Source organism: Varroa jacobsoni, unplaced genomic scaffold, assembly GCF_002532875.2.
Source record: "Varroa jacobsoni isolate VJ856 unplaced genomic scaffold, vjacob_1.0 contig00739, whole genome shotgun sequence".
NCBI lineage: Eukaryota > Metazoa > Arthropoda > Arachnida > Mesostigmata > Varroidae > Varroa > Varroa jacobsoni.
The window spans coordinates 84557-111984 of NW_019214516.1; the positions used below are offsets into that span (position 1 = coordinate 84557).

The 27428-nt window shown below is 45.3% G+C and overlaps 1 protein-coding gene across 1 annotated transcript in view; it reads right to left on the minus strand.

The window, feature by feature from the left end:
* Positions 1-27428, minus strand: part of LOC111271524 (G1/S-specific cyclin-D3) — a 40087-nt gene that overhangs the window by 7775 nt on the left and 4884 nt on the right. Inside the window, exons 2-3 of the mRNA XM_022852374.2 lie at positions 25542-25757; positions 18811-18970 (exon numbers count right to left, since the gene is read on the minus strand). Of these exons, the coding sequence (XP_022708109.1) occupies positions 18811-18970; positions 25542-25757 (376 nt within the window). The remainder of the gene's footprint in view (positions 1-18810; positions 18971-25541; positions 25758-27428) is intronic.

Here is a 27428-nt window from a genome sequence, read left to right on the forward strand (position 1 = left end):
TTAGTCAAGAAGCAGCTAAGCTAGAGAGTGAAGCAACGACTGGTCGAGAAGATGGGAGTTCTGTAAAAAATATCCGATATTTAAAGAGGGCTGTCGCCTCACCAAGAACCGCCGTCGAACGGAAAAGGACGGGATAGAGAAAAGACGATGATGGCGGTAAGACAGGCCGACTCGGTACTCGTAGAAAAAGGGATGCCATATGCTGCCTGTAGAAAGACTGAAAGCTGGGGGCACCCCTGACTTCAGCCTCTACTATTCCCGTTGGTCGACTTGCTGCAGGTTCGTCCTCGTTTTTTGCCGTCGAAAATGTTCGTCGAGCAGCGCTCGTCTAAAGTACGCCAAGGTCGAGCAGGGAGCTGCACACTCTTCCGTCGAGATCTTCGTCAATATCGTTTTCTTCGTTCGATAGTTGTGACGTTAGCGTGACACCGACGAGAAGCGGAAGACGCTGACCGCCGGCGAAGGAACGCCGGCGATTGACCAGAACCAACAACAACAACGTCAACAGCAATAACGACAAAACCTTCAGCGATAAGTGAAGATAGCCACAAATGCGCGGCGGATCTGCCCTCATTCGATGGGTAGTCTGACGGCTGTTGCGGCAGCGGTCGCAATGTCACCTACAGTGTGGCTTAGGTGGCGTCATATTAAGTTATCTTGAGAATCGGCGGTTTCCGTGACGCGATTAGGTCATCAGTTAGAGAGAAAGATAGAGGTCGATGGACACGGACGGTCATAGTGGTGATAACGCGAAGTACAGGTTGACCGATGGTCGAAACTCGACTGATTCCGACCTCGACTACGCTGTGTTGAATAAAGAAAGCAAACAAAGAATATCCGACCCTCAATCAGCCCCCAACGAAGACGAACGATATTTACATGAAGTCACAGAGAGGAGGAGGAATGTTATACGCTGAGCCATGCTCGAGCCGAATTGTGGTCCTGTGAGCACGTCGGATCGGTGGAACAGAAGCATTTTCCCGTCCCGACTAAGCGAAAAGGACAACGTATGGTGTAATGTCAACTTCTGTCGGTCATTGAAGTAACTGCTCGCGCGGGGTTTTCAATCGCCTTCATAAGTATCATAGAATTTCTTGTAATACAGTTACACGAAAGCGACTACCATCAAACAGTTCTTATATTATATAGATATAGTTAATATGTATTATATCTCTCAACGTATAAGCCTGCGAGTTATAATGGACAATATATGCGTCTTATTTAATTACTAAATGGGTTTCGAATACTTTACTACGTAAAATGCCTATCTCCAGATCAATGGTAGGATATAACGATATAGTAAGTTGTATAGCTAAACAGAAACTAGTTGTTGTACGAACAGCCCTTTCGGATCATCATCATTTGAATATATCATGACCAGACGTCTTTTAGACTTTTTATTTTTTGATTCAATTAAGTGAATCGTTGCAGTAGACGTCCATCCTCCCGCGCTTTCAGGGCTTCCCCGACTTAACCCAACACATCGTTAACAGCCCTTTTTTTTGGGGGGGGGGGGGGAGAGATGATAACTAATACTGCGTAGCTTCGCCGGACATGCGTCCTTCTGTAAACTTGCTATTTACTTGTCAAATCCGCACATACCCGTTGAGTTAGACCAACTTGACTAGATCTCAGTAAAGCTTCCTCTCGCCCCTGTCGCACCCTCAATATAATCAGTGTACAGGCAATCTGGTGGAGTGCTCGCATCTGCCCGGAAAGGGTAAACACGGACGGCCGGCTGCCATCTCGACCTGAACCTAAACCTGGACGTCAACGTTGAACAACGAAAAACGACACTCTACCAATAAAAACTAGGCACAACAAACGAGAGCATGAACAGAAGGTTAAAAGTATACAAGGCGAATTAGAGGAGCATTGAGGAACGGGTCGAACCTTTTACCGCTTTCACACCAACCAGAAGAATGCTGCCAATAACAACAACAGTAATAGTAATAGCAGCGACAACAGAAGAAACCGAGAGGCTAACTCAACGAGAGACAATACGTTGGCGCGATGCGGTGCGCAATCAGTAACAATGACAACATCAACGGGACGTCTCAGAAACATGGGCGACTATGGCTTTCCTTTATCAGCAGAACTGGCAGCGCGTTTCAGGTCATCATGCAGGCACTAGCTTAGTCACACATTGGACAGCCTCTACCGGTGAGGTCTACTGAAGTCTGGAGCAGCATCTGTCGCGATCTAAATGCCATGCCATCGGACCCGGTGTCTTCGTCGTTTTCGCAGTGAAGACGACTAGGACGCCAACGAGGTCGAAGGCAACAATGCCAGCAGATCTACAGTCGTTTCTACGAAATGGCGGCTATATCGTTTCTTACGATAGCCTAGTAAGAAGCAGACTGTGGATCTACATACAGCATTTGTAGTGTGGAAGAGTAGAGTAGATTAGACCGAGCTTAAATACCCAGCATTTCGGTCTTTTCTATACACGTATGTCTCCGGCGTATGGAGCAGATTTGCCCTGAACTCAGTAACGATATCGACGACGAAAGCATTAACAAAGGCAACATCGAACCACCTATACGAAGAGTGGCATTGAGCACGGGGACGGTACCCGCAATGAAGCCGCGCGTGATGCTGTTGGAAGCGTAACTAGCAATGGCAGCTCTCTGACGGTGGTAACAATAACAGAACGGATCCCACAGCATAACAAAGTAACCGACGGCGCCAGGTGCGCCATCATACGGCATCCGCGCACCAGAGTTTCATTGAACGGCAAAGTCAAACGGCAGCAATACGAAGTCGAAATAGAAACGACGCAAGCGAGAATGACAGCACCAGCGCCACGTGAACGGTCCTCCATTCTCCTGCTCTGTTTTTCTCTCGCACTAAATAATAATCGTTGTAGTAGAAAAAAGTCCATAGGTAAGTAGAAGACACTGTAATCGGCCATGGCCGCGGCCTTTAGTGGTGCTCATCACCAATGAGGTGCTGTTTCTGTCGCTGGCCTGGCTGAGGCCTCCCGACGAAGGTGAATCCCTGTTGAAGCCAATCAGGTTCAACGTCGACGTCCTTACGTCTGTGAGAGCTATACGTCTGTACTATACGAGAGAGTAGCATGCCTGTTAGTGTGTCACTATGTGCGATCAAAAAGCTCATAGAAAACCAACTGGCAATGAAAAGCCAGCGACATATGCGTCGTGAAACTGCCGTTCATTGTTTGCTATTGCTACTACTATAACAGGACCTTCTATAGGGCCATGTAGCTTGGGGAGGAACATAAGCGTCAGCCAGCGCGGAAGCGCCTAGGCTAGTTTTCTGTCCGCACACTGAAAAAGAAGATAATCTACTCATGTGGACCAGTACGACAGAAGTACGCCATTTGCATTTGCATTACAGATAGCTATAGTTCCGTATTTTAGTAAAGGAGGCCAACTGTAGTAGAAGCGCATCGACGAGAACGACAAACAACTTAGGTCGGTTCGCAAATTGAACAAGCCGTTCTGGCTCGAGTATAAAACTCTCGAGTCTCTAAATTCATATATCACAGCCGTGTTCGCAGCGAGGCGTCGGCTGGAAACTTTTAGAGCCCAAATGAGCGTCGGCTAAGAGGGATATGTATATGAGGAGAGTGGGTTATAGGAATATACGTTGATCATGACGAGAGTAACGGTAGGAACTATTTCATTTTGAGGATCACGACGTCTCTCGAATCGATACGAGAGCACGGACATCAAGACATCAAAGGTGGGGTACTATCCCATTAGCAGGACCATGCTGACACGACTTAGCGGGCTGGCTTTGGCAACGGTCTCTGTCGTCAATGATCCATGTAAACGTAGCTCATCAATGATGACATCTCCGTGTACACAATAATCTCGTGTACCCACTGGCCCGCCAGTTGCGCTTTATCGCCGTTTAACAGTCAAAAAGTTAAAATATCCAATATTTGACGGCGACAGCGGAACGCCATACGCTCATTAGCGGTGAGCTGGTCAGCCAATGAAGACTTGCGCAGTTCTTGTTAGTGACTGCTGTGAAACAGGGGACACTTTAGAGATCGTGCTCAAAAATAGACGGGGTTTAAGCACCCGGTAGAGTGGATAGAAGCGTGTTCCAAAGTCCTGCGGCAAAAATTACGTAATTGATAAGATGATATAAATATATAACATACGAGACGATTGACTCGGTTCCTTATTCGTCGCGATATGGGACGTTCAATTTAAATACACCTTTGTTTTAGGATAACCAACATTTACAAAAACAGAGCTACAGTAGAAGTTGGTGCTGAATATCAGCGATAAAGATTAACAAGTATTGACACCATATGATGAACCACTGACACTGAAAGCGTTCAGCCCTAACAAAAATGAAAAAGTAACATGTGTGTTGACTAGCAGAAAAGAATAAATCATGTATCCAAATGAACGGATCGCTAATGTACGAAGTTATTAGTACGACATATGTAAGGTCCCTTAGGAAGTAGCTTGCTGCTCTACGGAACTCCATAAGGAATTTCCTCGCAACCGCTCATAAAATCCTCTCCAAACATAGCACATATGTCTAACAAACGTGCGTGTATCCAAATATGTTTATAAAGTGTTTTTTTTCTACCAGTCGCATATTAACCTATAGTGGGCATAATGAAAGCGACCGATTCATCGGTCACTAAGGAAGCTACCCACAAATTGACTCAACTTGTACGAGAAGACCCCGTGCTTTCTCATGATGAACTGTTACCTGATGATCGATCACAATCGTCGAACAAGCGGGTAAACTAAATGGGAACATATTGCACAGGCGGCTAGAGCAGGTTGATACCCAGATCGTAAATCGATGCTAAATATTCACAAACTAACGGCAACAATCGAACGGCCCAACCGACCAGGAACCCGCTAAGATTCTTCTTCTTCTCCTTCATGACCTGACCCCACTAGACTGTAACCCCAGAAACTGCAGGTAAAGAAAAACACTTGGCTCTATGCCTCTGTGTACGTGAGCATCAGGGATTAGTCGCGAAAGCCAGCGACAGACCGATCAAACGCCACGTCCATCTAACTTCCGTCGTACTGCTAGGTCTGCTCTAGCCAAGGTTTCCTTTTCTCCCCTAACCCCCCTTCCCCCGTCCCCGCTAGTTTAAATGGCTAATTGTCGACAAACAGCACTGGCAGTATCTACCAGCGGGTCCAATCTGCTGCACAGATCTACCTGTGGGACCAACATACATAATGAGAAACACGCTATTGAAAGCCCATGGTCAATCGCATAAGCGCCTCCTAATAGTGAATCAGTAACAGGTGGCATCATCATCGTACGTACTGATTGCCACCGCGCGTCACTAACTATTCTAATAGCGAGGCTGATTTCGAGGGAAGTGAAGCTGTCCAGAGAAGGGGCGGGCGGGCGGGCTGTTGGCTACCTGCGCTGCAATCGCTGCATGTGGATACGTTCGTGATACCGTGTTAGCGCGAATTAGAATTGCCGCTGCTGGCGCTGTCATCGCCGCTATTTCTGTATGGACAAACGCTTGGTACAGTAATAAACTAGTGGAACTGCAATGTCAGAATAACTAAGCGGACAATAAATTTTATAGCCACATCGGTTTTCGTGGCCCCGTAGGGAACAGAAGCGGCACGTCTCATAGAGGGCGTGGACGTATAGGGATTACGAGATCGAGCTGGACTTTACGATGTGTAAAACGTGATAATCAAAAGTACGCTTAGCCGATGTGTCAGAGACAAGGCGTAACAACAATGGCATTGTTAGCTGGCTCCTTGTGATGCGTACGGCATCTGCACAGAATGGCGTGCTAATAATAAACTTATATGAGTGTAAAAGGACGTAAAAGCCAAACGTGTTACGAGAAAAGAACGTTTTAATCCGAAATGTCGCAATGTCAAATGTCAGGTAACATGCTATACAGATAGCTTGAAAATACTTTAAACTCAATCAGTTGTATAGCTTGCATTCTTAAGGGACAATGCAAACTTCTGCCGCAAAGACGTCTAAAAAAAAATTTAATTTTGTCATCACTGACTTAACGTTTGACTAAATCAATCTAAATTCTATCAGTGTACTGTAACCCCTGGCCTTTCTGTTCTTCACTTCTGCGTAATACCTTTTACCTGCAAAACATGTTACCGATTTGGTGGCGCTTGTATTTCGCTAGAGTAAACAAATCACAGTATGGCGACTGACGATTCTGGCATCGTCTGCTACCATTTCCCTATGCTTTCTCCGTCTATGTGTTTGCGGTTCTAGCCATCGTGCACACGGTCGGTCAATCAGTCAAGTTAGTTAATCAGTTCGTCCATCAAGGTCAACAATGTAGCAAATACTTCTCCTAGTCGAGCGAGCGTGCCTCGCCTTCATCCGTGGCATGTAACCCGCTAGCAGGCGAAGGGAAGAACTACGAGATCTTTTTATCGTTATTATAATATCGTTGTTAGAAAAATTATTGCGCTCTATTGTTATTGTATCTACCTCGAAAGCATGCACGTGTTCACGGGCCGCAACAGGCTCCGTATACGGAACGTTTTATCGAACTTATCATGACTTACATATGCGAGAAGCCGGTGATGAGGTCGCTCAGGCCTACTGGCTTTCCAGCTTGGCAGCCCACTGAAGTTTGCTAATACACCATCATCATCTTGTCACCTCTCGAAACAGAGTGATTCACTCGCTATTCATTAACTGTGAGATCTAGAACGACTAGGTCCGACCGCCTGAATTACATTGATATCGAGAATGGCGTATTTTGTAGAGTTAGTGCGCAGTAACGAAATTTACGAAGAACACGTGGTTGATTTTTTCTCGTGTAGCGCGCGGCAGTGGTTGGCGGTCGTCAGCTCTACGGATGAAGCGGCCGAAGCGCTCGAGCAAGAATCGGCAAACTAGCACGAACTCAGTCGGGCTCACATTGTGGTGTTTGTGACGGGCCAACTATTCGCTCCGTTGCTCAGCGTCACGGTGTAGAGCTCGTTGCCGGATAGAGTCGTGCTAGCAGCCTAGACCGTGAGCTAACACCGGCAAATCCGATGCTCATCCGGACGGTGGCTGTGGCGGCCGAACAAAGTAGGGGGTAGCCGCGGGAGTCAGAAACCCGAGCAGAGTCCGATTTGAGTGAGTACTTAACAAACACCAGGATTCATCTAGGGCTATGTATATAGATCGCTGGGAAAATGCGTTTCTTGCGAGTGCTCCATGCTGGCACTAAACGGATATAGGCAAAGCAAGGAAAGAGCATTTATAAGCAATATGTGGTTGCCGGTTCTTAAATTAGTACATAGGCCGCATACCTACGCATGCCTGATTTGCTGTCGACGCTTTTGCACGTGCAAAAAATCTATCGGGCGGCAAGATAAATTAGCTCTGTATAAGTGCGCTCATAGCAAGTACACATGCGTGTCTGCCGCTAGAGCAACTTCTACTTGATGAAGGTGCTCAACTGATGAAGTCAAACGCTTGGGGACCTTAAGCCAGTTTCGACTCAAATATACGGGCAGGTGGCCGTCGGAGGCTCGGCATGCCTCTTTTTTGTCGGTATTTCTCCACAGACGCTTCATGCTGCTAGGCCGACTGATGTTGCCACAGCTAGCTAATTTACTAATGTCTCCCGCTCAGAGTCACTGTCATTGCAATCAGCTCGGAACAATAACAACAGCAGAACACTTAAAGGTTATTTTTCTGTAGTTCTGCGATAACTTACTGGCAAGCATCAAGAGAAAGCGCATGGCGTTGGTTAGTAGGCGGGTGAACAGCTGGCAAAATCCGGCCCTTGACTTTAACGTGTGCCGCTATTCGAACTGCCGCGGGTCTCAGTAATGTCTGAGGCATTCATGTGTGTTAGTCAGCTTCTGCCCTAAGAGCGATTTGATTTTTCGCGCGACTCGCCCGTGGCGCGTCTTTTCTGCGCAACCCAACTGCGCGTCAACACTGCTGTCACGTAAGCGTTTCGCTGCCTTTATCGTCATTCGTGTAGCCACTCGTACAGACAGCATTTGGAGCCCAGCAGCATTGGAGCACAGACAGCAGCGCCGCCTTAATACATCAAGGTGGCGCTCCAGTAACCCCGGCTGCATGGGAAGGCATTTTTCGATTCCGCGCATCCGACAATCGCTGCAATCACCGCAGCTGCCGTTTCTGCAGCGTATCGCTGGAGTCTACGTGCCACAATGACGTCGTCTGTCCAATGTCGCATCGTGGTCCTAAGCTACGCCTAGGAAACCCGCTCGTAAACTGGACAATCAGCATACGCACAGTGTACCTCAATAACATAAGCCAATCGACGGCACCGTTCTAGAACACAGACAAACATCTGTCTAGCGTTGGGAAATCAGCTTGGGAGAGCGATGAATGAAGCTAGTCTAAGATGTATGTTTAGAATAAACATAACGCAGTTCTTGGTCAGGGCGTCTACGAACTTATCTATGTGATACATAGGTGCTCGTATCCACAATAAATAGAAAGACACCAGCTAAACAAAACTGATAATTCTCTGATAGTATTATCGGACTCAAAAGCGGCATATGAGCAACAGGCTTGGCTGACTGTGCATCATCTATCGAAAATTGTTAAAGATAGGTGCACGGCGTTCTGCATAAACTCGCTGCATCTGTTTTGTAAAATACAAATACCCATAAGTGATAATAATATTAATCATAATAATAACAGAATCTTCTATTTTTAGGTCAGACCATAGAAAGATCGACTATCATCGCATTTAGTAATACGGAGCGTTTGGCTTACACTGCCATTTAAATTGTGCGCCATCTGAACTCGACCACACAAAAATGACGATATAAAATAAACACACCCCACCGACAATAAGATCGTTGTGTTATCGTGACACCTCGACCAGCATCAATCCAAATGATTCGAAGAAGGATTCAGCTTGAAAATCACATGTCGTACGTATACTGTGTAGATGTAGATAATACAAGCATACTCTGCCTTGAACATAAGAATTAAGCAGAAAACGGTGGGTAACCATTGAGTATCGCTGCAGGCTTGATCCACATCAAGTGTCTACGGGTGGCGCTGCAGTTCCGGCGTCGGCATACTCATCATTACCGCCAACGCCACACACACATCAAATAAACACACATTACAGATCTATCTTATGGTCCTGTTCTTGTGGAGCTCGCATCTGGTATTTCTCCATCTGCTTCGCCAACGGCGATGGACGTCGAGCACCGAGCGTCAAAACATTGGCTGTCACTCCTGGTCTGTTCAACCTGGCAGACTGCGAGAGTTACTCGAACTGTGCATTCATGTGTCCGCTGTGCGTGGCATACTCTGTCGTCAGTTCGCAACGTTAAGCCTCGATGGAGTCCATCAGACCAGCACAGACTAACAGGTCATCGCTCACCCTCGCCTCGATGAATCGCCGAGCGAATACGTCCGCGGCAGTGACAACCGAGTCGCGCACCGAAGAGTAGCTTTGGAAAGTGTTGCTATTGTACGCGATCGAAACATAAATTAAAGATTAACGGTTCTCGTTTCCCCACAGGCAGAATCGAAGTTACGAGCGTGATTGTGAGGGAGAGATAGGCAGGGAACTGGGAAATCAGCATGCGAGCATTCTGGATACATAATATATACTGTAGAGACCTGTATGTAATGGCGGCAGGCATAAGGAGCGTCAAGGAGCCAACGCACCCAGCGCGATTTCCGTAAGTTACGTTACGGATACACGCAGACACTGCTGTGGATCTTTGTGTTTCGGTCGGGAACAGCCGAAACCTGTACTGCCGTAACGCGTCAGTTGATTAGGCAGGGTCTACACGCTTCGACGTCAAAATGGCGGAGTCCGTTAGAGGAAGGAACATTTTGTATGCAATTGAGCGAGTGAAGTCACCTTCTGAGGGAGCAACGGGTAGAGGGGTTATACGGGACAGAGGTTTAGCAGTTGTCGTACCCGTGATGATTGTAGAAGTAGTGATTTGTTCTGAGAGCGACCGTTGGCCGTACACACTTGGTATCTTATACGCTGTGCATCGACCGTTGAAAAAGACTTTCGACAGAGGGAAAAAGGATATAGCACAAGGGTTTATTAAACTCTACCAACGGCAAAAGGCCTACTCGACTACCAGAAAGGCAATGAAGAACGACAGTCACATTAACAGCAAAAACAACAGAATAATCGGCTTATATTACAGCATATTATATAGACACCTGACGTCAAGGACACCATATGGACTCCGGGTCTAGCCGGAGTGTCGCAGCGCCCAAACCAGAGCACCGGCGCCAAGCATACACATCCTTATTGAAGCAGATTCGTAGCTCCCACTACTAGAAGCAGTACAATCATACTAATCTGCTCAGAAACAACAGCCGACGAAGCGACGCTGAAGTTCCGGACATGTGTACGTCTTCTTTCGCTCCAGCTTGATCTTGACGACCCCTGAACGGGCCTTCTTATAATAGGAAAAGGTAGATAGCCAGATACATGTCGGTACTCCAGAAACCTCACGGTTTAAAAGGCGCCTAATGATGTACATTTGTTGTAACCCCGCGTTTTCTGAGTGTACTTAGCGCAATGAACGTTGTGAACGGTTTTGCGGAATACACAATGCTGTAAATATTATGGAAAGATAAAGAGACGTTGGATCTACAACAGTAGTGTCTCAGAAATTATGCCAACTCAGTGAAAAATTTGCGGAATTAGCGCATTCGAGTGTGGTTTGCACTCCCGGTGCACTGTCCTGCTGAAATGCCCTGCAAAGTTTCGCGTCGACACATATCGTAGATCGTCGAACAGGTCTCAGTAAATCTGAAGCTGTCAATCGACCGGCGCACTTGATGACAGCGGATCTTTACTTACTAACCCCTCAGTACCCAAGCACCTAAACCCTGAACCTCAGATCCACAACTATAAACGCGACCCAGGTAATACACGCAAAAAGCAATATCTGCGATTGAACCGTAGACCCAACTTCCACTTGAAGGCCTCGCCAATGAAGAGGAACCAAGCAAAATGAAACATCCGAGATTCATCACCTGTCCCACCCTTGGCTACTATACTACGGTCTGGGACATAATATGCGATATACCGTTGCTGCTCGGTTACCGTGTACGCCAGCCATCGCCAGAGAGGCTATGGCACCGCACATCGCTCGTCGACGCTACCGGCTGAACATTTCGAGTGCACTGTACCGTCAAAAAAGGCAACGTACCCAACGTACTTCTACAAAGTTACCGAATTTATCATTCCAGTAGGAACAGCACCCCAAGCGTTGAATGGTCCCACCTGGGGGCCATTTACTCCACTCGACGCTGCCGCCCTTCTGCGGTCGTAGCAAATGCAATTGCTGGGCGTGTGTGTGTATGTGTGTGTGTTGGTGTCACTAAGAAGAACAGTTGGGTCTATTTTTGAGTGAGAGTTCAGACCGTGGTCGGGTAACAGACAGGCACAGACCTGAGAACCGAACCTGCCGTTGCCGTGCCAGGTTGCTGTTGAAACAGTCCGGCAAAATGCACTATTGCTACCTATGAACGCCAGCGGCAGTAGGTTTGCCAGAACAAGCCACGGGCAACGATTCCCCGGCGGACAGAGAAACGGATGGAGACTGCAGTGAAATGGCCGAGCAGTTAACGGAAGATCGAGGTGAAAGGTCGTACCCCCGACAGTCTCTGTCTCGATCAGAATAATCCGTTGGTTTGTTCCGCTTTGCCACCACCGATTGCGTGTCGGTTCTAGCGTTAGCAATATCGTTAACTCCACGAATTCTAATAAAACGCACATCATCATGTCTGCTATAAAAAGAAATACATAATTATGCAAGCATTGAACACATTTTCTGCTGTATGTTTGCCCTGTACGTATATACGGCATCGCTAGTATTCCTTCATTTTTGATAAAAGGAAGCCTTTAATCTGATACGTTTGATTTACTGACTTTGATTAATTCTTCAGAAAAACTGTCGTTCAAGCAACGTAAAACTATCAAAGTCAAGTTGACATCACCGATTTGCTTCTGGTAAAGAAGGATCAATAATTCTCAATTCGACTTTCGCCTAGTAGATATGTAAGCTTGGAACCCTATTCGGATGCCGTTCCTTTAAAAGTGTGACTCTCGCGAGACCGATCGGACGTTCCAACCGAAATAAGCCTGAACATTGTAATGCGGCATATGACGGCCGATTTTTTGTGTATATGCACAAATATATCGGCGTGCGAGCCCTTTATCGTTTTTGTTTCGCCGAGTGTTTATTCTTATGGCTGAGAGTTTTCAACTTCCGTTGCAATTGCACGTCGCCCGCCAATGCCCGTCTTCTACCTGAGGCCCCCCGATGTCGGTATGTCGTTTCTTGTGTCTGTCTTTTTTGCCTCCGAGGAGTTCGGTCAGTCAGACAAAATTAGCGCCGCGTGGGCATTCGATTGTACCGATGAGGAGGCATATGTTCGAAAGCACGGGAATGTGTGGAATTGCACTTTGCGCTAAGAACAGGTAGTAATAATAGTAATAATGGCTGGGCTTCGCGCATGTCAGCTTGGCCCATTGGCGTCTGTCGTACCGCTCGCAGACATGCAGGCGTTCGTACTGCAAAAATGAGGTGTCTGCACTCTTCATCTCAAGAAGCTCAACTCAAAAAGAGATATGCCACTTTGAGGGAGAGAAGAAAGGTACGCGAGGCTCTCGAATGCTTCTAAACGCTGCTAAAAAGTGGGGTAGCAGACGCCTGGTCCGTGTCGTTCTGTGACTGAACCAAATCAGTGCATTTTATACAATGCTTGATCCTCGGGGGTTTCGGGGATCAAGAAAAAAGAGAATACAATACTTCCGACAATGCCAGGAATCCACTCCGCGATGTCTATAGCAGCACTGCAATCTGCACGTATGTGATGAGAAGTAAAAACGATGAGACGGTGTGGACACTGGCCTTATTGTACACCACTATAGGTTTACTGACGCCCTATCGACTTCGACAATCGAACAGGTTACTGTTTCATCAAAATTGTATTACTGTGTGATAGACAGCAGGTAGCCACAGGCTGCCAATAAGGTAGCCCAGTTCATATGGTGAGGCAAATTCAGGCAGACAAGGCTTGACGTTGTAGCGGGCCAAGGGTTAGCAATTAGTTGATGACATATAGAGAGCACTGTCAATAGCTGGTGTCGCAACGGAAACGTTGCTTTCACAAGCGCTACTTGTGAAAAATGATAAAACGTCACACACAGCAATTTTTGATGTTTTACTGTGATAGAAGGGTAATGCTGGATTTAGCATAGAAAAAATTATAGGTATGTGGAAAGACTGCAGCATCGAGTGACGGGGCCCAGTGTAGTCTGCATAGTGTAGTCATACGAATATTTCAACTATCCTTAAGTGTTTTCCAATACGTATACTACATTTTGTTTTCAGGTAAACCAGGTACTGTAGTAACATGTTTGACACGAAATGCTCCCTTCGTATGTTCATCAGTTGCTTGTCACTTCAGTGATTTCGAACCATATCTTCGTATATTCACCACTTTCATCATTTGAAATGATTGAAACCTTTTGATGCACCTCAAGTGTACTCTTCTGTTACAGGTCCCGGTGTTGCTTTTCGACGGTAGCAACTTTAGCGGAAGTAGCAGCAGTAGTAAGAGCAGATAACTAATCGTCCACTCAGAGGTCCGTCTGATCTAAATGATACGACCGCCCCAGACGTATCTCAACCCCCTACCGATTTCCTCCATCTAATGTTGGGGTCATCCCGCTAGTGCAGCAAGTAGCTACATGTGCGTAAAATGCTCTATGCACTTCTTTTCCCCCAATGTAGCTTTGGTTCTTATAAGTGTCCAACTATACAGTAGCCTGAACAGGACCTAGTAGGCAACAAACCGATTCGATTCGAGTAAAGTGTGCACGTGATAGACCCTCGACTACCGTCGAACTAAAGCAGCCATAATAAATTAGCCGAGGAACATTCGAACGACGACGACGACAGCAGCAACAACATCAACAGAACCTTCGTTACTGCGTGGTCGTGCTCCTCGTCGACTATAGAAGTACCTCATACAAGCACAGGTAGGCGCGAGACAGGTGAAGGTACAAGCTGCCTTCTCGCTGGCATCGCGCAGAGCTGGTCCAGCTGCCTCAATAGATAGGTGGATCTGCTGGCATCGTCGGAAGACTCGATTCCGCGCTGCTTTACTACGATCGACTAGTTGAGTGCTCGGTTCTCAACATCGGCACACGCTTAAGCGCTTGTCTGGCTGACAGGAGTGGCCATACCTACGTACTAACGAGAGAAACAAATCTCTGGACTGATTACTGCTGCTGCTAACCCGGGCGTCAGCTGCGGTCAGGACCCGCAAGCATTGTCCAGCTAGTGTTTATATAAGTGTAAGAGCTATCTGTATGGCAGTCTATTAAACAGAGCGCTTGCATGCACCCCCTCTTTCTGTGTATACAGCAAACAACTCAAAGCAAATGTGGCAAACAACCGATGTCCAGTGTATCGACCACAAAACCATGTGCTAATATTAGTGGCACTTGGGTCCTGAAGCTTCAAAGCCACGCCATCGACGCCCGAATACACGCAAGCAAGGCCAAATATATACATAACCACACATGAACTAAATATAAACAGATGCATACGCGTAACTGAGAATATCTATTGCGCGGCGGAGACTCGATGAATGGGTGCATAACGAAAGGCAACAAAAATTTGGCACTGAGTCAATTTTAATATAAATAACTACTAACTATACGCACTTTCTCGATGGGTTACTCTAGTCAGCGAATTGTAGATAGAAAAATTGAGAACGGTAAGTGTCCGCGATATGATAGTCCCTATGGATAGAGTGACTTTATCAGTGACCCCATCATCGTCAGCAACGAAGTAACCAACTCTTTAAGCACACTGCTTGCTGTAAATGTGCTCCACGGTTGAACTCCACCGAATTTCTACTACAGCTCCTACTACATAGAGTACATATAACTACATACTATAAATGTCGCAGTTTATCCCTTCACCAACCGCACAATGATGAAATGCCCGCCAAACTTTAAACTACAGAAAGCAATCTGTGCTGGTTCACCTCATAAATTGTGTTAGCCAAGACACTCCAGCGTCAATGGCGCCAGTCAGTCGAGGTGGCGCAATTCGCGCAAAGACGGTGGGTCCCGTTTACGACCCAACTAAAAGGCACAATGCAGAAAATGGCGTTGGCCGAAAAATTTATATGTATAGAGCCGGCTCTATGTTCAAGCGCGTCGCTTGTCTTAAATTAACTAGCCTGAATCGATCAACTAAATAGAATAAGATGAAATTCAATGTGTGATCATGGCTGACCAGTAGTACTCTATATCAAGATTTATACACATCGAACGTGTTGACCCATTTGCTGATGGTAGAACGACCTGTAGATACGTCACAGTTTACAGAGCTGCAATGCTTCCATAAGTGCTTCTCTAGAAGGTGAGTATAAAACGTATTACTATAGAAGCACAGAAAACAGTCATAAAACGTTTAGTTTTAATACGAGTTCATCCTGTAGGATTGAACATCATGCTTATAAACACAGACACATTCATAAATTTAGGTTACCCACAAATACGGTTATATCTTGCCTTACAAAAGAGGCATTGTCTTACTACACTATAATTGTTCGATACGCAAATGGACCCGGATGGAAGCGGCCGTGTGTATGTGATTCGTTTAAAGTCCCTCAAGCTTTCAATAAGTCGATGATCGATTGGGATCGTCGGTAGAAATAGCACAATACAAAGCAATTGAACCACTGTTACAATGTCTATATTGTCTACGCTCGAGTCGAGCAGGTGATTTTCTGGCAGTTGGGAACGATTTTTTCAGGGTCTTTTCTAAATGTCTGATTCGAACTTAGGCACGCAAACCGTTCCCATAGTTACGCATCCAGAATTAGGCATTAGTGTGCTCCAATCATCGGCCAAGATCCGTGATCAGACGGAGGCGTGATTAGAGGCGCTCTTCGCTGGCTCCGTGTGATGTACAGCATTGTTTGCAGTGTCAGATTCGCTTCAGCCCACTGGTGCCGAACACCCCATTTTTAACACAATCATGATCAGCTTTTTGTTGTCATAGCTGTCGTTGGCTGTTGTCGGTCTGTTCGAGAGTTGTTACGAATTCGTGTTCAAAAATGCGATTTTCTCCGTATCGTCTCAAAATTCTCTGCTTTAATTTCTTATAGGTCTATTGTTTACGTGTGTGAACAGGTATATCTAGTGCAAACCTTGTACAAACCCTGCGGCCTTGTCTTCCCTCAGTGAGTTCTATGGACGCCCCACAGTGGGCAATATTCCCCTCCCGCAGAACTGAAACCGCCCTTTGGACAAGTTATTAGGGGAGAGAGCAACGATAACCGTTGGCGATGATCGTCCGTTGTACGCAGCAAAAAAGGTCCGTTTAGGCCTCCGATGCCGGTACCACCATCAACCATTTCCAGCGGCAATGGGGCTGTATCACCCGTGGCTAGTTCTAGACCCCTAAATTTGTCGACTTACTGATGCAACTTTTAATGCTGTATGTGACTGCACCGCGCACAGGTATGTCCGTAAACTCGAATATGTGCGTAGATGCGCGGGCAGCAATTTGGGTCGTCTGCTTTATTGGCGATGATGGTGATGGGCTTCGTGGCCCTCGCTCCACAGGTGCCAAGCAGGTTATCTCTAACGTCTGTCGCTGTCACAGCGTTCGTCTCTCCCCATGTCTGCATCGTTGGGGAAGCTGAACTGGTCAGAAGGGCACAACTATTGGTTGGATTGGGGTAAAGCAATCTAGAACTATGCATATGTATATATACCCCTGTCTACCCATAGAACACGTTTATCCCGAACGTCGCCTGCCTTCTTCACACAGCCAACATCGCTGCCCCCTGAATCCGTTGATGAAGTCTACCTTTTCTTTCTCTCAATATACATCTGCTGATGGTGTACCCAAACAGTGGTCTTTACGGAAGGGATTCACAATGGTAGCATTGTTTTTCGGGTGGTCTGTCCGGACTTCTATCGAGCGGCACTGCTACAACTTTTGCTTATATATACAAGTAGTAACCGTGTTCTCGGGTCGTACTTCTTCTCTCTACCTGTCCCTCAAAACTACTTTGCATCCCACCCTGCAATTGGAACCCCCCAAACGACCCGATGCCAGTTGTGAGTCGGCGTGCGGCCGTTGCCGCTGGCATTTCGTTGACGGTGTACAGGAATTCCAGTAATTGTACTCTCGGAGCTCACGCTTTTAGCCTATCTGTTGCCTCAACGGCGAGAGCAGCTTAGTGCGTCATATCGATGCGCGGTAGACACCAGTAGCAGATAGAAGCAGTCGCGCCAATTTAGAGAAACGCGAATTGAGAGGGAGAAATATGGACAAAGAGCTAGCGCAAATGAATACAGGGCAAAGGCACACATCAACAGGTTTTTCCACTAGGACAAACGAACGAATGAAGCATCGTTGCTTAAATACCTCCTACCCTGATACGAACGATTTTACAACGATATATAATAATATGATGAACATTTGAAAGCGAATCTGTGAGGACATATTTTTGGTGCGGTTGACGAAAACCCAATTATTCGTTATGAGATATTTAAACGAAGTAGAAGCATTCGGATATTTTTATAAAACTCTTTATCACTTGTACTCTGGCGTTTTATTTTTGTATCGTTTGGGCATTTTGTTCACGCTTCGATCCGGAATCATTGAAACGATCGATTTCTGTTGTCTTGTGATACTTGCCGCATCGCTGCTTTTCATACTCGGCGACGAGCGTGTTCTGCCGTGACGCCACTAAGACGTGGCGGCAACGGCAGCGAAGCTAACGATCGGCGTACAGAAGCCCAACCATATAATTTAAACCTCTGAGCAGCTTTTGAAATAAAGATGTATAAGGGATCATTCTGTAACATAATTCCGACAGGTCGCAGAGTAACCTACTGTTAACTGTTTATTGCAACTGAGATACGTCCTAAAGGACGTTGACAGCGTAGTACCAACGACACTCGCGCTCTGACTGGCGACAGAACAGGACGCCAGAGACAACGGCAAAAGTTACGTTGTCGCGTCTGTAATTTTTAAGGCAATAACCTTGTTAACTGAAGACATTAGACCTTTGGATCACGAGCTTACTGAGTGTTACGACATATATATATATATGTATATACGTGAACAGCGCATGCAGTCAAAACCAGCCGTCGCAATGGTAAACTGATCAGGCATAGACGAATTTTTCTCAATCGTCCACGCTAAGGAAAGAAGCAAAACAGACAGGCGCCGAAATCTGACGCTTCAGTCTCCGCGATAGATTAAAAGAGGATAAGAGAAAAATGAAACCAAAATAATCAATCTACCGAATACTTTAAATACAGCCCCGCCCTTGATACCGAACTGTTTTCGATCTATCTATCACACATGCCAGCACAGATTAAATGTCCTTTCAATAGCTAAGCGCACCAACAAAATACAACATTGCTACGCGTTACATTTGGAATGGAGTCGAAAACAATAGAACACTGACCTTTTTGTTTTTTTTTTTGCCTTTTTTTTTCTGCTAAATTACTATTGATTATGTTCTAATTCAATCAACTGTCTGAACAGCGTAGGAAGGTGAACGGAGATGTTAACGCTATCTGTAGATATTGATAGATGCAAATAGTCCAGGATAACTATTGTTTCCATGACTGGATTGTTACAATCCTTGTGGCTTTTCCCAGCCAGATAAGTAGCTGATTTCGACAGGGGGTCTAATTAACAGTGATGTATGTGCAAGCTTGATAATGAGGAAAATGGTACTCGAATTTTGGGCACGAACCACACGATTTCGACCCATTGATATGTTGACCCACCTCACTATGCTGCTGTTGAACCCGTGTATACTCACCGATAGAGAGCATCGCGTGAATGCCCGACGCTCGCTTGCGAGCTTCCTCTATTGCGCGCGAAGACTTCAGTAAATGTTCGAATAGGGGAGAGAAGTAGTCACACGCTAACACGTTTTCGGCGTTCCATTCAAGTGTATTCAGAACCACCAACTCCCATGCCTGAAACGTTAACCAGATAATGACAATTTGGCCATTTTATACACGACGAGGCACGTCCGTCCTCCAAACGTTTTCTTATGAATTATTCCTAAGACTATATCGAAATAAAAACTATATATTTCAACAACATTTTGTACAACATTCCGACGGTCATGTTTAGTTTTTTTTTATTTTTCAACATGATTACACTTCCAATTTAGAACCTAAGCTGCTCATTATGCTTTCCTTAATCCACGAATAACGCTTTCATGGTAACCGTATGTTAAGCGCTTTCGGTAGGTGTAAGAGTCGTTAAAAGACGTTGTTTAAATACGTTACACACTAATTTTCGGGCTGATAACAGGCCAAAGACCTACCTAAATACAATAGTTCAAAGCGGCCTGGAAGTGCAAAACGCCATAGAAAACTTAAAAAAAAAAACTAATCATTAGAGCTCATTTGGACGACCCATTCGGCAATTGAGATACTCTCTATTAAACGACAGTTAACTTTTATAATATAATATAAAAACCAGGCGTATCAAAAGTGGTGATTGATGCATTTTCGCGCCCTCAACGGTGGTCCGAGATGGTATTCTGTCACGAGTACTGACAAAGTTCATACGTCCCGGCCCATTGTCGCGAAGTTCACCCCACCGCATTCTCGTTTGTCATGTCTTGCAAACGTTTCGAATCATGTATTCGATACTACGTTAACTATTGCGTCAGACAGTTTCGCTGATTCTCAATCTAACAGAATCTGCGCACAAGCAGGTTCGAACCTAGACTACCTCACTTCGGGCGATAAATTCTAACGCTACGATTTTCAGTTGCAAGCCAAGAGTGTCATCCGAACAAACGATTTTTCGCAAGCAGTCTACGGCAGAAGTAGGTGCCTTACGCCCGTGGATGTCGCGATTAACGCTGGAGACTAGCAGATCAACCATCGCCGTTGGCTTGGCGTCTAATGCCATATGGTGAAAGCGAAGAAGCGGTGAAGGAACCGAGGAACAATAGAGAGCGATCAAAGGCATCGAGGCCAGCTATGCGAAGGCAATAACAGAAAAAAAAAAAACTATCCAGAACGAAAATCCGTCTGCCTCCCGGTGCGTCTATGAGCGTTCGGACGAGTGCATTCAGACTGGTGATTGTAAATGATAATGCGAGTGCACAGCCTGAATCTACATTGGCATAGTGGATTCTGTCTGCATCTGAGATCCAGGGAGAACTGCGCTCAAAGCTTGAATGAGCTAGGAGATAGGGCTGACGCAAGCTCTGCTTTAGCGGCTGTTACTGCTAGTTCTTCTGATTGATTTAGCGAGTCGCCAACGCGGCCGAGCTACGTACCCTCCTAAGTCTATATTCACTAACACCTTAAAGCTACGAAGGAGCTAGAAATGACTGCAGTTACACAAAGATTGAGGTGGGAACTAAGAAGAAAAACGTGAAGTAGCGGTTATGCGAAAGATCGCACGAGGAGAGTTGATTCAGAAGGATACACGTTTTGTGTGGATACCCGTTATACGACAAAAGACGTAAAAATCGATGGCCACTCATGGGTTAAGCGAGAGCTAACTTAGATGTGGCTCATTTGAATTTTATTATAATCGAATGTTTGTTTCCTCTAATCAAGGCAAGCATAAGGATAACTGCTAACCAGTTATTCATTTTTATGTTATGAAATGATTTTCTGATGATTTTTCGCTCATAATTAGGTGGAGTAATGATCGAGTTCCTAAACTCGTCAACTCTTAATAAGCGCACTTCTCTCAAAATAGTTTTTTTTGCAAATCATTTGTTGATTCTCAATAGTGATATGTCGTCGTCGTCGTCTGCATAAAAATAATTAGTAACACAGACAACAGGACCACGATTAAGAACTTTGAACCCAACTAACATTGTAGGGTGAAATTGCTCCAATTCGTGAGTGCTAAGGCAGAGCATACTTCAATAAAAAGTGAACATTTATCCGAATTGGCTCAAGTAGGCTGATACGCAACCTCGTCATAGGACAAAGAGGTTCTTTGTCATGCAACTTGACGCCTTTACAGACGATGAGTCGCTTGTGTTTTCAGAGACCACCAGCGACCACGAGGCCGTTTGCCGCTTACGAATACAAGTCCTCTCACAACGAACTTCTTTTGGCTGATCGACGAATCCCTATACGGGAAGTGGAACTCGTAGGTTTCCTTGAAGTTTCTACTGTTCGCTGAGCTCGGCTGTTTCGAGGACAGCGCCGGTTCGAATCCGAAACCGAACCTTGTGGCCGCATCGACCAGATACCGCGGATAGCATACCCAGCCAGGCCAAGCAAGAACTAGTCGTGCTCGACATCGGACGAAGCTCTGACGACTTCCCACTGCGCCATTGCGAATCAGCGTTTGAGGCGCATCTGCAACAGCGGTTGCAATCGCAGCAGCTTCGAATACGTTTGGTCCGTCTACTGTGGTTCTAAAACCACAGTGGCCGTCATTGAGCCTAAACGCAAGTAGCATGATTCTCGCCACCACTTAATCGCAGTTCGTATCAGCGCGTTAAACGTCGGCACAGGGGAGGGGGCAGAGGAGGGAATATACGAACACGAGGTGCTCGAAATTTTGCATCTTGATCGGTCCGAACAGACAGTAACAACAGCAGCGGAGGCTTGGGATAGGCCGAAGTGGTCGACGGATGACGCTAACAATAAAAAAAAAGTAATAGCAGTTCTACTGCCACTCTAGCCAAATAGAAACACATAGCATGCATGGACAACACATGCATGTAGCTGGTCGGCGCGCTTCTCTCTAGGGTTCATAAATAGTGAAGAGTCATTATTCGTTCGAGGTCCTGGGTGATAGCCGCGACAATAGCAGCAACAAAATTCAACATACAGCAGATTTTTAAAAAACAAGTAACAACTTATGGGGGTCCTCGACCCTCCCCATGCCGAAGGAAAGATACTTGGATGCTTTTGCCAAGTACGGGGGGAGGGGGGGTGCGCGCGAGACCAGCGAGATCATTGTGCATTCGAATGAGAAGTGGTTTGCTATGGAAAAGTGTAAATACACAGTTTACAGACTACACATAGTTTTTTTTTTTTGTTTTTAGATAACATGTATGAAAACGCTAGAAACGCGAAACTGACAGCGGGGTCGGGAGGTGCAGCCAGAGAAGGGAAAAAAATATCACCCGACTTAAAACGAAAAAAAAAAAGGTAGACTGTCAGACAAGATAATATCGACTGGTAAAAATACGGACAAAACCATCGTAAAATGTGAGTGTAAATCAACTCTGACTTATTGCTGTTATAAAAAGCAAAAATTCGTTTGCGAACTATTTTGTGTGTCTTATTATATAATAAGTATTTGAGCCTTAGAAACAAACACAACTACGAGATACTGAAAGGTTAAGGGCCTAGTCACGAGAGAAATGGTAAAAAGCCGACAGCAAAAGTGTCAAAGATGCCCCTCGCTTTAACATGCCCTCGACCCTTGACAACGTAATGGTCCTGGTGAGAGAAAAATGGAACGAATTAGCAAATAGATCAAAGTAACTGAAAAAGACAGATAGAAAATAGGAGAGATTCAAACAATAAGCCAACTTGTGACGGAGTACTGAGAGTGCCCCTTGAGTGTATTGGAACACTCATATAAGCGCATGCCAACATTGACGGTACATATATATATAGTGTGCGACAATCTGCGCGCATCAAAAGTGGCGACCGGCCGAGGTCAAAATCTGCTATTGCCACTACAAGAAGTTCAAAAAGTTAAACCTATACGTATTACTATGAAAATACATGTGCTGTTGACAAAGCAACATGCGAATGCTACTGCTGTTATTTGTCGATCAGATGGTAGTCGAATTGTGTTTGTTCCTGTAGCCAGTTCTCCTTTGGGTACCATGATCTAACAGCAATAGAAACAGTAACGGAGGACGCTTAACTCCATATCGGCTAGGCACAACGTGAAAGTAGCCTGCAACAGTTTCCTTTGGCTAGTCCTTTTGCCAGCTACGTTGATGTATGCACTAGTGGAGCATAAAAGATATTTTGTGACCTACAGATCGCTAATTTTCACTGTACTAACTGCTATCATTATTGACATGTGATTTACTGCACTTAATTTAGGCTCGTGGTGGTAAAGCTATACCGTGACAACTTTGATTCAAGTTCATTCTTTCGATTTGTATCATAGGCATTTCGTAGAATCAACATGGCGGTTCTGTCGACGCTTTGTCATCCGTCGGCAGGTCACATCAGGTTAGGTAAACGAGTTTAACTCTGTGTAAAAGCTGCTGGCTATTGTGGAAATTACAAACAGATAAAGCTAGAGTTTTTTTTTTTCTTTCTTATTTTAATGCGACCCAACTCGATATTGTTACATCTTCTTTATCAGATGTTCCGCTTGGTGTGGTACCATTGTCAATAGTGTACAGGCATTGACAGAGAACCTTCAAGACACTTAACACTAATGATAGACGAATTAGTCTGACCATGCATAGAGTTATGTTGCGGGTGAATGACCCGGTGCCGGCTGACACGGCAGATCGACATATACATTAGGATTGAATAGTGCGGCCAAACTCCTGTTGGCAACCTTGTCAACGTGAGAACGCTGCTAAATACCGTGACTTTAGGGGGTTTTTATAAATGTGAGGACAAACCATTTTGTAAGGCTTTAAGAAAAATACCACCGACAATAAAACTAAGGCCTAGATAGTCACACTTGCCTTTTCATTAGGCAAACCTTCGGTAAAGCTCCCCTGCAGAAGCGAATAAACTATTCAAACATCATAACAAAGCACCTTTCATAGTGTATGCTAAGCAATACATTAGCAAAGATCTGGAAAAACACCGATCTTCGTCCGAAATAGTGGCATCATATTTAAATTCAGAGCCTCAGAGGTCTTATTGAAGTCGATTTAGTTCCCTTATGTGCGTCAGGTATTTTTTTAGCAATGGCCTCGTTGACAGCAGCACTTTTGTTACCTTTACAATTTATTACTGAACCATACAGTTTATGTTGTAGATCATCTGCCAAGTGTGCCAGAGAACGATTTCGTATTAATGGTGTAATTTTGTTTCAATCATATCTCGAATGGATCAGCTGAGAGCAGCTATCATTGCCTGGTAAACATTGCCAGATATGCTTTAAACACAATGATATCCTCCTACACCTCTTCCGGTGCTTGGCTCGCTCCTCCATCAGTACGTTTAAAGGACATTCACCCACAAAAGTAGACGACGTCACCATCCTGCGTCGCTATTGCACAACCACACAGATCGACAACGTTGGCAACAATAACAAAAACAACAATAGTAGAGTCTATACCCCCTTTCGAGAGGAAGAATAGAATCACCCATTTGAGCGATTGCCGCGGGCGCTGTCGACAAATGCGAGCCGCATCAATACAGCGAAACCCGCCAAAAATTAAGAAAAAAAAACACACAGCAGCAATCGAGGTGGTGTCGAAGCTTTTTAAAGCAACTTTGCCATAAAACCTTGCCGTGGAGCGTCTGCTAAGTACAAGCAGTGGTCGCTAATCATTGTGAAGTGTGTAAATTGATAAATATGTGATGTATACACGTCATATTGTTCTATGCTCACCTAACTAAAGATATTATTCAGATAGTTTGTATGTTGTGTGTATACTGTTCCCTTTCTAATCGTTACCCGCCAAAACAGCGTTGAGCAGAGCAACAGATACGGGCAGACTACAGAGAAAGGAAGGCTGTAAGAAGGGCCTCCCTTTGCGAATATATCTATTTTCTTATTCAGGTGCGACAACAGCAACAGCAAAGACATGCCGCACACAAAGTCTAAGAGCCTTTTGTTGCGTAACTGGCAAAAACAAGGTGCTCTTCGCTGTCCGCCAAATCACCACAGCGCCACCGCCATCACTGAAACAGAAACAACATCACGCAGATTCACAATCTCGTGAAATAACGGAAGTGAAGTAAACGTCAGCGCGGCGACTGCAGATTAGAGCGGAGTACGTATTATGTAACCCAAACCTAGGTTACCACAGATATTCCTCTATGTGGAGTTTCTCCTGCAGTAATCACGGGCCAGAAGAAAAGGTTGCTGACGGAAGAGGTCTGGCCCAAGCAAAAAAGAGGTATACCAAGGGATGCAGCCTTTAAACCTAGTAAAAGGTAGAGGTCGGGTATGATTATTAATGTTGACGTCGTTGCGGTTAGTGGCAGTGTGTGAGCATGCAGTGAAATAGGAAAACTCCTAATAAAAAACATGCCCACTAATCCCATGCATGATCAGCACTTTCGGCGTTAGACCGCTAACCGCTCGCGCACTGACTGTTGCCTGACTAGGTGTTATATAGCGGATGTAACACGCTGACCTACTGTTTTCTTCCTTCTGCTCTTGCGAATATCTCGTAATCTACTCACGAAGATACGTAAGTCTCCGTTTCGTTTGTTCGACCGCAAAAGCCAAAAGAGGGGTAAAAAGTTCACTTTGTTAGAAGAAGTGAATACACATATTAGTTACTATAAAGAAGTGGAAAAACATGTTAGTTACTATGCATACAGATTTAAAGAAGAAACGAGGATAAAGTGTCCTAGGCTACTTTGCATTTCGTCTGATGCAACTAACCCGAATGTCGCTGGCGGAAATAGAGAAATCACTGAAGTAGACGAGTCGGTCCACCGTAAGCGGGCGAGATTGCCGCATCTTCGAGGCCAGCAGAAGACACACACATCCAAGGAGTTGCAGTTGGGCTTTCTTCACGTCGACTCGCGAAAGAAAGCGGTCAACCAGGTTCATTGCCAGACAAAACACCGAATCTTCACACTGTTCTTCCTCGGTTACCTGTGAATTGAAGAAATTAACAATGTTATTACTTACACACATATATATATGCTGTGAAAATTTCAAATACGCAGATTTGATCTGAAGTTGCATATTTCAAGTTATTGAAAGCGAAGTTTAGATAAATGCAAATAGAAAGCATTCGATTGTACGTAATTTACGTTTCCAGGTTATCGCTTAAACAAAAAAAATGTTTTCATAATACCAATAATAATAGTACATTGATTATTCAGCTGAAAACTCAGCTGAATAGCCAGTAAGTCAGGTAGGAATCTTCAATCTAAGTGAACAACAGAAAGGTCGTAATAGAACTAAACTAGAACACCGGACGATACTAGCCTCACTAACAACTATACGGAGACGTCTCGAAAAAGGTTAGAATTAGTCAGACCCTTTACTCTCTCGCTTATCGCTTTGACGCCTCCTACAACAGTAGTTTATAACGGCCTTCTGATAGGATTGTTTTCAGTTCTTCATACATTCAGTGTGTGAACTTCCGACAAGAATATCTCCACCTCAGTCAGTCAAGCCAGAGTCCTGCCCTAGGACTACCGGACGAATACATATGTTTTACAACTGGCTCTTGGTAGAATGAACCGAGTCAAAATGACGGCCTATCAACGATAGCCCTCAATCTCGGTAGCTTCGTTAGTCTGGATCATCCTCGTGTCTGTACCCCCGGTGGTGATTCTTGTGCTGATGTTATCAGTGGTGGTGTCAAAGTCAGCGCACGCCTAGTGTTTCGTCTCGTGATATGGATGATCGAATGAGAACAGCTATTTATGGGTGAATTATCCATTAAGTATAAATCCTCAACGAAATCGATGATTTGCAGCTTCATTGCGGCAGACGAGCAGTATCTAAGTTCCGAGGGTTTATCCAGATTCGTTCGTCAATTGTGTGTTTCAATTGCGCCACACTGAGCGGTTTCGCTGTAGACGGAACTGGCGAACATCGACGCCATCAACTAGGTTAAAGGCAAGATGATGCGGACTATTCGGGATGAGATGTAAAAAAAGGAGAACTCAGTTCGAACCGGCCACTCTCTGACACTAATTACATGTTGTTCATTTGTTCACGGTTCTCGAGAGATCAACCTCAGCCAGCATCACCTCGGAAGCTCGGCTGTGACCGCAGAACCTCAGCAGTCTTCACACATGATCCAGCTCGGTAGCTTTGATCTGCGCTAAACGCAAGACGAGAGAGGTTCATCGCGTCTCTGATCTGTCAGAAACTACCCGATTGGGTCGTAGTGCTCGGCAAGATGGGCTACTAGCCCCCTGTACTACCAGAGCAATGGCAATGAGGACGAAAACGATGACAGCTACAGCCGCTAGATCAGGGCAGTAGCAGCAGATGGCTGAGAAAGAAAAGGCAGACCGACTATTCTCTGTCTAACGAAAGACCAATGATTCAGACGCTTGTCTCATCCTAGTACGCCAAAGTAATCCGACGTCGCTACTTCGCTGATGCTGATGACAACGATACAGCGAGTCCAACAGCCTGAGAAATGGATGTGTAGATGCCGCGGAGTATCCAGCAAAAGCTACGCAGACAGCAACTGCTAGATGTAATGCATCAAAAACAATGACGCTGAAATGGCAAGCGATTCTAAATTGAAATCTCTGCCTGTTCTTCAGGATCGATAGAGCCGATTGAGTTTGAGACGTT